This window comes from Thermobia domestica, chromosome 10 (genome assembly GCF_964235325.1).
Source record: "Thermobia domestica chromosome 10, izTheDome1.hap1.1, whole genome shotgun sequence".
In the NCBI taxonomy this organism is placed as follows: Eukaryota; Metazoa; Arthropoda; class Insecta; order Zygentoma; family Lepismatidae; genus Thermobia; species Thermobia domestica.
This window is the reverse complement of record NC_137463.1, coordinates 117,069,759-117,082,992: the sequence shown is the minus strand read 5'-3', so window position 1 is coordinate 117,082,992 and position 13,234 is coordinate 117,069,759. Positions and strand designations below refer to the sequence as shown.

Genomic DNA, 13,234 nt, shown 5'->3' with positions numbered 1-13,234 from the left:
ACTTTTTGACCGGAAACCACAGACTTTTTATAGCGACAAGATTGACAGGATTGTGGTGTTACTGAAAAAATGACAGATCATCGAACAAAATGGTGCACATATGGTTTTAATGTTATTTTTAAATTACATTATCCTAATTTTGATCTCTGAAAACTCGATACTTTTTAGACAATTTAATATTAACATAATTAGAAGACTATTTCGACTATTTCTGCCATTTTGATTACTGGTGCTTTTTATATCCATGTAGCATGTTCCTGCACTTTTTATATAGGGGTGCCTATATCCTCCGAGGCCTATTATGCACCAAGGTCAGAGGTTCTGATCTCTAATACTTTTAAGATATCAATGACGCTCTTTGAGTCATTATTCCCTATCTGAGCACCCCTTATTTTATAGATTTTCTATCATCATTATATTCGAACAGCCCCATTTCTAGGTTTGGGTTAAGTTATCGTATTTTTAAATTAAAAAAAAAAAAAAAAAAAACTGGATAATTTTGAACATATGATTTTTTATGACGTAGTTTCACATGTTTTCGCTACTTCTAACTCTCTTCAAGAAATCTATCTTAGATACGACACTATCGTAGTAATCTGTACATGTTATATATTTCAAGTTGGTTGGTTGGTTGAAGTTTAGCGTTTCATTTCAGCACCGAAGTTATATGAAACATGAATCTAGAATTCGAAGTGTAACACGAACCATCGTAATGCCCATACAAATTTGAAGGTCTCCTAGCAGGAATCGAACCCAGGATCCGTGCACCAAAGATGCGCACTATAACCATTAGACCAGAGGAGGGGCCTTACAAACATATTGATATCAATTTTATAGCATAAATGTAAATTCCCTTTTCTGTCCACTGTACATTTGGCTCAGTTCTACATAATTTATGAATGCCTCATGCACAATTATTTTTAGGGAAAAGCTACAATTTTCAATTTTGGTTTGTGTTACACTTCGAATTCTAGATTCATGTTTCATATAACTTCGGTGCTGAAATGAAACGCTAAACTTCAACCAACCAACCAACTTGAAATATATAACATGTACAGATTACTACGATAGTGTCGTATCTAAGATAGATTTCTTGAAGAGAGTTAGAAGTAGCGAAAACATGTGAAACTACGTCATAAAAAATCATATGTTCAAAATTATCCAGTTTTTTTTTTTTTAAATTTAAAAATACGATAACTTAACCCAAACCTAGAAATGGGGCTGTTCGAATATAATGATGATAGAAAATCTATAAAATAAGGGGTGCTCAGATAGGGAATAATGACTCAAAGAGCGTCATTGATATCTTAAGAGTATTGGAGATCAGAACCTCTGACTTTGGTGCATAATAGGCCTCGGAGGATATAGGCACCCCCATAGGCGCCAACTTGAAGAAAATATTGGGGGGGGCAAAAAATATATAATCATATTCAGCCGTTTTCTACCAACTGCTGGATAAAGACCCCCTTCCCTCCAGATCTCGGTCTACTGCTAAATTCATAACCTAAGTCAAATTTGTCTAAAGACAGTAAAACAAATTCAAGTTCAAATTCTGGGAACTCCACTGCATCACATTGATCTTCACTTCTCATATCAGTGTTACCATAGTATTGGTTGAAGCTTCAGTGCTCTATTAACCCTTTTAGGATTTTTGGTAACTTTTGTTACCATGGCGCAATATTGTCTTTGAGCTCTTATTTAGGTTGTGTAACAGGTACTTAACTCGTTATTTTATTAGTCAAGTCAAGGATGGACCAAAGAACACCCCAGATGCATTTTGGAACCGGATGGTCAACTTGGCTGCGCCAAGTGGGGGCGGAAGGGCGTGACTTTTTACTTTTTCTTAAGGCAAATTTCTAAAATTTTTCACGCCTTTAGTTTTCACGATATCAGATTGGAATTGTATGTACCTTTGGATATTTCTAATTTTTTTTTTTTTTTTTTTTTTAGATCTCTACGTGAAGCCGAGTCCGGGCACGAGGGGCGCAAATGTTCCAAGGGGCAGATTTTTTCAGTAAAATTTCAGTTTTCCCGATTTTTCCGGTTCAGGAATACGATACTTACATGTGGGTGGCACCGTTGGAAAGGGGTTGTTATACTAAAGAAAATAACGTTGAAGCCATGACTCTAGGCTAAATAATAATGACGCAGATTTTTTTTTATAATAAGTATATACGCTTGTGTGTGTATAAAAAGAGATCCTAAATTCAGACTTTCAACAGTTTTTCTACCCTTTGTTTTTAAGATACAAGATTGGAATTTTGCACACGTATTATGTACATAAAATGTATTATTAGAAAAAAAATTCAGATCCCTACGTCAACCCAGGCCTAGGCCAGAGGGGCAAAATGTTTTGGTTGGATTTGCAAAAATACTTCCGAGTTTTTCCCTAATTATCTGGTTCAGGTGTATGATACCGACATGTGAGTGATAACGTTGGAAAGGGCTTATTATACTGAAGAAAATGGCGTTTGAACCATGACTCTACGCTAGTTATCTCCGAATGGTTCAAGTCTTTCGTGATTGTTGTTTAGGTCATTTGGTGATGTCATGTGTCATGAGACTGCTTGACTTTTGCCAGAACATCATATATTTTTGCTTTGATTGGTGGCCCACCGTGAGTAGCATATTGGACATCGAAATTTCCAGAACGAATTTGACAGAATCATCTTTTTTGGCTGTTGCTTTTGATAACGTATCTTGCCCATAAACAGTACAATTTTCTTCACGGGCCTACGCAAATTTGTAAAATGATGCGCAGTTTTGACTCACCTTTACGGCTCAACTCTGTTCAATTCCGGTTAGGGTTACCAGATCCTCTTTCTTTCCTAAGTGTTACGTTTCTCCGTCACGTTTTGTTATACGTCTTTATTTTTACTGTAAAAGATTTCTTCCAATTTGTTTTAAATAAATAAATAAACGACACGTTCCCAGTCATCAGCTGGCATATCCATTAAGTAGTTCGCTGCGAAGGAGTTCGCTGTACCTTTAGCATTCTGCTAATGCCTTATGGTCCCTTATCGGCGGTTTTGTCCATGCCATGTAATTCGTGCCGGACTGTAATTATCGACAAAGGCTGTATAATGTGCTGTTTAAGTTCCTCCATCACTTGTACCGAAGTTGCAGGACAGTTCTGACTGAAATTCCATTTTAATGCTCGGTAGGATCTGTCATTGAAGTTTACTTCCAACCATTGTTTCTCTTCGCCGATAGTTTTGTTGTGAGTTTTGTAGTTCACCATCAGTTTAAATGCTGTCCTCACGACACAGGTAACATACTTGCCAAGTCACACTCGCACTACATAACTGACGGGGAACATTTTTCCCTCTTTGGAAATCAGAGAGATCGTCCATTTTACACTATCAATGTCTAATCAGTTCATAGTACACTGTCATTCAAATGCTCCTCATGTAATGCGGAGTTTGCTTTAACACATCACTACCAACAGCCCGACATTGTGGTCGCCGCCTGAGTGTTGCCAAGCCAGATATCTGACGTGTTTCTAACTCCTTGTGTTTTCATTAAGTTGATAGGTATCTGTATATCAGTATTAATTCGGCATCCGACTATGTTATTTTAATTAGAAATATTTGGATAGTGGTAAATTAGACAATAAGGCAGATTTATTTAACAATACTGACAATGTTTTCTTAAAATTAAATATCTATAAGTAAAACAAAAGAACTAACTAAAAGTGTCAATACGATAGATAAAATTCTCTCTAATATTTCATTCCATACGCCTCCTTACTGCTCTTCTCAGTTCAAGTAACTTGTGGTGCAACAACAAATCAGAATTGTACGTACTTTACAAATCCTGGATATCCTTCAGCAACAAATGGATTGATGTCTTGTACACTCGACGTATTAAAAAATAATGCAGGAGTCACTCAGCTTCGACTGGACTTCGAGCGTTTAGAGGTAAGTGATTGAATCTTTTTTCTTCTTCTTTGTTTTTCGTTTGTTGGTTTGTTCTTTGATTTTATGAGAACAAAACAATAAATTGAAGTTCTACTAACTCTCGTATTGTTTATTCAGCAGTGTACGCAAGGGGGTTCGGAGTTTTAATCCTCCCTTGACCAAGACAATATGGCAAAATGAATGAGGAAACAAAATAAGGAGGATTAAATAAAATGTAACACTGAGCAGATTAAAGAGACGCTTGCGGCCACTATCTTCACAAATCTCTTAGATTTCATTAGGATGTTAGCTGAAGAGTGTAATAAAAGAATTAAACAAGTTTGGGAGGATTTAGATCGTGTTCAGAAGTAGACTAGGAGCCTGACGAAAGCTGGGAACGACCTTACCCTACAAGTGAACAAATTGAAGGATAAATCTGATGAACGAAAGGAAAGATTGAGCGAACTTGATAAGAGGATAGGAGAATTAGAAAATGAGAAAAAGGCTTTTAAACAGGAAAATAAAATGTGGAGGAACTTCCTCCACTTTGAAGCTGAGAGATTGCAGAAATGGTTATTAAAGAGGAAATAACTTTGAAGAGAGATCAGGAATTAGAAGGTGTTAGGTCTTATTTGCAGGAGAAGCAAAATAAGGTTAGATGACTTGAGAACGAGGTAAATGAGCAGCATGGTCAGGAAAAATCGTACATCAAGAAATTATAATACATGAATAGAAAAGCGACCGGTAAAAGAAAATAGAAAAGGATGAAAGGCTCGATAGAATAGATACTCTGAAGAGAGAAGATGGTATATGATATATAGAGAGAAATTTAGTGTGGCCAATGGACCAGTTTGTATGCCAGGTTAATGTAGAAAATAAATAGAAGAACGAAGAGGAAATTAATGATGAATATCAAGAGGAGACTAGATGAAACAGATTTGGGTAAATGAAGAAATCTAAGATGTGACGTTCGATCGACTTATAGAAGAAGTAACTAATAAGTGATTCGTTAGAAGAAAGTTCAGGAAGTCATTTGTTCGAACTCGTCTTATTGTTCGAGGCCCTAAGTGCCAAGATCAGAGTGTAAAGACTAAGCTTATGAATTAATCCTCCAGAGTTTTCCGAAGGAGAGAGGAAAAGGAAAAAGGTTAATAATAAGAATAAAGCAATGGTTAGTAAGAAAGTAACGGAGTACGCACAAAGACAAGAACTGTTTACATAGGATCTGAGGAAACTTGTGAACGAATTATTGAGAGAAGAGGCAACGATAGTATGACCAAAGAAACCCCAGCCATTAATTTAGTGGTGTAATATGTCAATAAGAGATTTAGATTGCCAGTCTCTCTTTGTTAATTAGTGTACTTAAAATGTGAGAATGACTTTACGACAAAATTTGTTAAATAGGCCTACATAAGTGTTAGTCTCATATTTATCATGTTTTCTAATCAATTAAATTGCCCCTTCGTCACTTTCTTCAAATGCTAGGACACGGGTTTTGGATATACTCCCAACAAACATATACATTCAAAAATTATTTCAATAATACAAGCTAGTTTGTTGGTTTTTTAAAAATAATTTTTAAGTTAATGTAATATGTCAGCAACAATAATAATATTTTCAGTGTAGGGAATTTTACATATTATTACTATTTACTCAGTATTTACTACCTTTAAATTTATTATATGTCTTAATCATACTTTGTGTGTTTCATAAAATACTAATCCGCTATAATATCTAAATGATATTAGTACGTACATCTTTGGCTCCGATAAGTATTGGTTTCTAAATTAGCAAATTTATATAAAAATAAACTACGTTAAACACTGTTAAACATTACTACTCAAAAATTACAATACACAATAAAATACATGATACTAGTTAGGGATTTGTATGAGAAATTATGGTCTGTTAAAGCAAAATTTTTAGTTGAATTTGAAGATAGGATTAAAAGAAGGCATGCCAAATATCACTGGTAAAATTACTGAAGAAGAGGTTAGAAGGAAAATCCGGTAGGTTAGGAGCGATAGATACAGATACAGATGCGTCAGGTACACATAAGTTGAAACCTATTGGTATGATGGGAGAATTTGTTGGTGTCTGGACCAGGGCCGGATTTCCCAATAGGCCCGGTAGGCCCGGGCCTATGGGCGCAAGCTCCCAGAGGGCGCACGGCCGAGAGAAAAATTTTTTTAAAATATCTAGAAATAAAAATAAATAGCCATAACTTAACATATTTTTGAATTGATTAAAAAAATCAGGCTAATAAAGCATTCTGATTTTGAAGTTCATTGGAACAAATAATTGTTGGTAAAGTTCACCAATCTTTTGTTAATACATTAACGGTATTTTGTTAAGCCCAAAACCAAGTAAATTCCTTTAAAAAAAAAAAAAAAACTTGCAATGATAAAATTACATCGTGGAGTGGTGTTTAACCTATTAACATATAGGCCTGATATAATTTTTTAATAAAGGTTTTTAGGAAAGTAACTTTAACCAGATTAGGGGGCGGAAAAAATTATTGGGCCTAGGGGCGCCAAAATGCTAAATCCGGCCCTGGTCTGGACATTCTATTTAAAAACGAGTTTCACTGTTACCTGATATTTTCTAAATGGAAAGAAAAGAGGGGTATAGTTACAATTATTATTATAAAAGTCTATATATCTTAATCCCTTATGATTAGATACATGAAGTTTGGTATTTGGACTCCTCATATAAATTAAATACGAGTTTAATCGTTATCCAGAAAACAAGAAAAGAGGTCAGAATAAAAAGAGGTACGGGTTGCAATTATTGTATGTCCATATCTTGTAGCTCTGAAATCTACGATTGAGGTGTTGAATTGTCGTCTTGCTCCTGCAACTTAATGAACTGTGTTGTGTGGGAAGTTTTTAAATAATGAGAATTTAAAATATACTTGATCTAAATATGTATCGGAATTACAACCATGAATGAATGTTGAAAATATACTTAGTTAAAGAAAATTATTCTAAATATGCTCCAACTTTGTAAATACGTTTTATTACATTGTATATTTGTGTTGTTAAATATATTTCAACTGTCTGGTTATTAAGAAGAGTGTTTTACTAAATATACTAGATATAATGATTATTAAACTAGGATAAGAACATAGAAATCGTACAACTATTTGAGGAAGATTTGAGAAAAGAATATTTTGTACATATAATTTACTGACTAGATTTCATATTTTTCTAATGTTGGTTTCCTAAGTAATTGCACTATTTTAGATTACCACAAATCTGATATCACTGATCATCAATTTCTTTTTAGCGCGGTCCTGTAATTACTGTTGCATTTATGTATATATTACAATGTGTAAATCATAAAATTTATATAAAGTACAAGTACGAAAATGAAGGAAAAGGCGAGTTAAAGGAATGTATCGATGCCATTCGCTGGGGACCGGTGAAAATAAAAATTAGACATGAAATTTGGTGTTTGAACTTCTCATCTGAAATAATTAAACATGTGTTTCAAAGTTTTTAGAGTTTGGCCTAGAATGGAAGAAAAAGGGCTGAAGTGCTTCCCCAAACTGCCCATAGTAGATGTTCGAATTTTCTGAAGATTTCAAGTTCAGACGAATTATGTGTATACGAAAGACATTGAAAGAAGAACGCAAAATATTGTCCACAGCAACACGCGGAAGCATTTGCCAGTTAAGACAGTCTGTACATGAGACTGTGTGCTTAAACTCCTTTGATGAATTTCTGTGTATACTACTGTTTATCTTCTGGCAACTAGAAAACAAATACTACATAGAAAACCAACTTATTTTCCACTCCAATAGTATAGTTTCAGATTACGTATGTTGTATGGTGCAATGAGATTAGAATAACTTTATTCCATTGCTTTGTTCTCATAATATTCCCAACTTTTTGTGAGGAGCATAAAAGAAATCTTACATTTTGTGTGTCGCTATCTGAAATAAGAAATTTACAAATTGATTTCACTTTTACAGACACATTTTATTACTAAAATATTATAATTGTCATGTCGTTTCGATGCCATTTTAATGTGTATTAGTCCCGCTTCTTATGATCCGACTTTCTTTGAAAAGAACGGCGGCGTATATGTTGGGAAATTTCGCTTAAACTGTTCTTTCACATTCATATAATTAACATGTTTCTACTTGATAATTGTCAGACTTTTAATGGGTCAACAATTACATACTTTTGTCAATACTTTCGACATCATTTGTTTGCAGTGAGTTCCAGAGACATGAGCTACATATGAAAGTTACAATATTTATGATTTGGATCACATAAATATTATAATGAAAGGGAGGATTGCAGTTTTATTTAAATTTCCGAAAGTAGGAACCTTAAAAGCAATACTCAATCATAAGCAAGGTAAGGAAACGTATTTACAAGATGAAGTGAAAGATACAATGGCATATGCGTAGCAGACGTATAGTTTTGATCAGGGGTAAAAGTGGATTTGAAAAGGTAGGGGGACGGTAGATAGCGGCATGTTGTCACGCCTTCCCCCTCCCATCTTTGCCCATTGTATTTTTTTAGGAACTAGGGGACGCCATACATATTTTGGAGGTGGGAGGACGATGTCCCCGTGCGTTCCCCCTCACTTTTACCCGCTGGCTTTGCTCTGAGCGTCTGATTTATTGAACCTTGCACTTAGGTTGATAGCGGAAGTAACGAAATGAATGAATAAATGGCTCTATCGCTATTGTTTAAAAAAATATTATTGAGATTTATTGGGTGGAAACGATATTACCCCTGCTATTATAATACTAATATATCAGATTTCGAATTCCTTGCAACTAAATACATATAAAAGATAAACTTAAGGGAAAGGTAATAATAACATAATACTGTAAAAACAATCATATACATTGTTTATATTGTATTCTTTATTACTTATTTTCAGCTACGTGGTCCAACAGATGGTAATTGCATGGAAGATCGATTCATGATCACTGGCCAAAATACAAACAGCATAGTACCTGTTATTTGTGGTGTTAATAACGGTCAACATGGTACGTTTTAATGGGTTTACTTACTGCCATTTATGGAAGTAATTTGTTTCTTGTGGGTTGATAAATCAAGCGTTTTCTATCTGTACATTAAACTTCATATACTTAATTTAATTTATAGTTAATTTTCCAATGAAATATCTGTGCATACCAAACAGATAAGCAGTAAATAAATAATATTATTATTTACTTATGCATCCTAGACTTGTTTCTTGCGGTGATATTTCATTTTGAGATAAATAGTGGAAATCAGATCCAGGACATAGGTAAAAAGCACTGAATTTTTAAAATAATAATGTGTTCAACACATTTTAAAGGTCAGTGTATACCACTTAGAAAGCTAAAAACAAGAAGTTCTATTACTGTTACGAGGGTCTTACGTACACATCGAAGTTTTGAAACAATATTTATTTTTAAATATACACAATATTATCGTTAAGCTCATCTTAATATTCTATTTGTACAATAATCACGTAGGAAAAGTAACAACAAATAAAGGTAAAACGGATGGAACCATTCTTCGAGCATCAGTTACGCGTAGAGTGAATAGAATTCTAATAGAGAAGCCTAGGATGCAAAACCTTTGAGTAAGCCAAGAAGAAAGTAGAAGGAAAATATAAAGATAAATCTTACAAAGAAAAATAATGATCATTTTGATATAATCGACTTTTGTTTCTCCCGTGATAAATTATCGGGCTTATCCTCAGAGAGTTAGTTCTAATTAAAATATTAATGAAGGTATACTTGAAGATAATCTATAAAATTTAAATTTTCTTTCTTCCAGTCTACGTTGAAGTAGATCAAACGCCAGGGCCATATCAGTTATCGGTGATGGGGATGGGTGATGGTGCCCGGATATGGAGAATTAAAATTACTCAACTGAAGCCGGGTAACACTCTCGCAGCACCTCCTAACTGTTTACAGTTCCACATGGGTCTAACGGGAACAATACAGTCCTTCAGCTATAATAATGAAGGCTCTGAAGTGGGTGCAGCACAAAGTTATACGGTAAGCTATCTCTTTCTATTGGGTAATCATAGTAAATATACTTGGTATTAATTTTTCAAGAGATGTAAATACACTGAAAACGTTATTTGAAGTATTTTCCAGCCATTTCTCTTTTCATTTGAAGTTAATTCTACCTGGATCGTTCTGCCTGCATTGATTTAATCAAGTTTTACTTTTCCGATATGTTCCCGATGAGCAATCGGCTGCTGTACGTGGTCGACCCAGTCGCTACTGTTCGGTTAGTGGATGAGATACTGGAAGCTGAGGGTATATCTCAGTCCAATTAAAAATGTCTGGGATATGCTTGGCAGATGGATTGCAATTCAGTCAGTAACTCCAACAACCATTCACAGCTGGAGATCGTTCTTCTGGATGAGTGGCAGAGCATCCCCCCAAAACTCATCGACAATCTCATTGAATCCAGAGATGTAGTGGGTCGGTGGGTCATGTTTTCTCAGTGGGTCGTGGGTCAACAGCATGCGATTCACTGTGACCCACCACCCACCGTGACCCACTGCGACCCACCACCCACCATGACCCACTGCGATCCACCAACTCAGTATTATCTACTGGCCCACTCTGCTCACTGCATTGTATACAGTATCTTCTGAAGACTGGTAAATTTGTCTTCGTTTTACTTTCAAGACCTTCATTTCCCTTCCTTTTCCATTTGCTTATGTCTACTTACCTGAGGTGAGAATATCTAATCAAGTGAAAAATAAACTTCAGGAACTTTTGGATATTGATATTTTTAATTGTACTAATAGCAATAGGACTTATACTACTACTTGGCTTTCGAAACCTGTGAGTTTTTAGAGGAGCTAACTACTGGAAAAAATACATTTTTGAATGACTGTAATATATAAATTATTATATAAAAAATTGAATGTAACTATGTGTGCCTGATCATCACGGTCAAATTGCAAAATCAAATGAAATTACTTTTGGTATATAGTTAGGTCTTAATCCAAACTGGGATGTTATATTGCTTTCATTATAATGCATAATATCCTAATGAGGATCTGAATATTTGAGAAAAAAATGAGTATCTCGCAAGCCGTTAAACTTACGGAGCTGAAATTCAGTGTATTAACTCTTTATTGAAAATAAACAGAATGTGTCCTAGCATTTTTTTTAAAATTCTCCTTTATGGGGAGGGGGAGCTTTCTATATATGGAATATTGGTAGTGAGTTGGTTTGTAAAAATGATCGAAAACGATCGATGTTATTTAAGAAAAAAAAATCAGAAACAAAAAATGCAGTGCTTGGCTTCATATATCCATTGCTTTCTACTATAATAATTGCTGAAGCTTGTGTTTATTATATGGAGCGCTTACAGCACAGGGCAATCAACCCATAAAGTTGTGAGAAAAATAGGTATAAAATTTCTACTGTAAGCTTAATTACACGGAAATTTTAAGTTTGGATTGTACGCATAATTATATGGAAAACTTTACACTTTTTTCCCCCTTTACGTTGGTTTACTTACCTTGATTTGGAACTTTCAAATTTCACCCTTTTTTCACTGAAAATTATCGATAATTCAACAAGAATATAGTTATACTACGATAATTGATTTGAAATTCCTCGTAATTTGGCACATGGCAAATATCAGTGGGGTAATTGAAGGGGAAGAAGGAGGGAAATTCCCATTCACCTCTGAACACTTTCCAGGTACCTCATTCTCTTTCGCTTTCTAGATGGGGGAGGGAACTTGGTAGTGGCATCAAACCTTCATGTGTAATTACAAAAATTAAATTTATAAACAAATAAGAAATCATCAGTTTATCAGGCTTTAATTGATAATTTATTCACAAGATTCCCTATCGAAGGTGTGGTAGATGAAGTTTCTGTTCTCCATGAGTCGGCGTTGCCAACTGACATGGTCGATATGGAAAAGATGTTGTATGGTGATAGAGAGATGATACTCCTTGCTGAATAGAAGTTTCTTTTCGAATGGCTTCAGAAATTAACACTTGCAAGAATACTCTCTTAGTACAAGTATATTTTAGGCCCCCACCTCGAATTGTTTCAATTTGCTCACTGACAAACACTTTACCATTTTATATCGTAAAGGTCAGATCCACCGTTATTGTAACATAGTGATGCTTGAGCGATTGACTAGAAACTCAAACTCCGATTAGTGACAAATTCACAGTCTTGTTTTATTACAAGTGTAAACTCTAGTCGGTACAGAAGAGGCCGTAGATCGTGTTCAGAATTGATGATGATGGATTTTGGTGAGTGAAAGTAGGTCATAGTGGATGAGAGTGGTTCATGATGGGTGGTGGGTCACGGTGGGTCAGAGTGGGTCACGGTGGGTGGTGGGTCACAGTGGGTCATGATGGGTGGTGGATCAGAGTGAGTCATGGTGGGTCAGTGGGTCGTTTTCATTGACCCACGCCAAACTGATTGAATCCATGCAACGCAGGTACGAGGAAGTGCAGGCTGTTCAAGATGATTGTACACCATACTAGGGAACAATGACTTGTCCTGCCTGTTGGTGAGCAGTTTGAGAGGTACACATATTGCCCTTTTGTTTCCTGAGTCATGTGAACAATCGTTTTCAAGCTCCGACACCAGTGTGTACCCGATTTTACTGCTGTATCTTACAGCATTTTCTCCTGTACGCTATATCTGAGTCAAATACAAACTTATCCTAACGCTATCCAAACGGCTTATCTGATATTTCATCTGATCCCTCCCTTTTTTGAGCAATGTACATTAATATACCGTTTAGTTGATTATCGGAAAGTAAAGATGGTTAGGTCATATTAAGCACATATTTTTAATAGATACTAACATATATGCATAATTTATCCATAAACAAATTTAGAAGTGTATAGTATTTTATCATTTGCCAATTTCTATGCTTTTTGTTGTACGGTACTAACAAATTTGTTAAATATCAAAACATTTACGAAGTAATAATAAAATTATTCAAATAATTTTACTCATTATTTGAATATTTGTTCCATATTAGAAAATCGATTGGTTAAATCGTTTGTTTTTAGATGATAATTAAGTGTCTGTGAACAAAAAAACTTCAGATCCAAATTGAAAGTGACTATGTTTGTGACTCTTAATCTTTTGAATCACCTGACCGATCAAATTTTTGACGTAGATGCAGTTCTGGCCTGGAAGTGTTTTTAGTTATTCATTTTGACGGTAGAACTTAGGGAAGGAGAGGAGGGGGAAGTGTAAAAAATAAATAAAACTTAATAACTCTTGAACCAAACGACCAATCTCAATCAAATTTTCAACATAGATGACGTTCGTGCCTGGGATGGATATATCCATTTCACTTTGACGGAACAAC

At 35.0% G+C, this 13,234-nt stretch overlaps 1 protein-coding gene across 1 annotated transcript in view; it reads left to right on the top strand.

Annotated features, from left to right (window-relative positions):
* LOC145662673 (uncharacterized) overlaps positions 1 to 13,234 on the top strand; it is a 123,877-nt gene that overhangs the window by 97,413 nt on the left and 13,230 nt on the right. Inside the window, exons 3-5 of the mRNA XM_081728487.1 lie at positions 3,763 to 3,920; positions 8,802 to 8,910; positions 9,692 to 9,915. Coding sequence (XP_081584613.1) covers positions 3,763 to 3,920; positions 8,802 to 8,910; positions 9,692 to 9,915 — 491 coding nt within the window. The remainder of the gene's footprint in view (positions 1 to 3,762; positions 3,921 to 8,801; positions 8,911 to 9,691; positions 9,916 to 13,234) is intronic.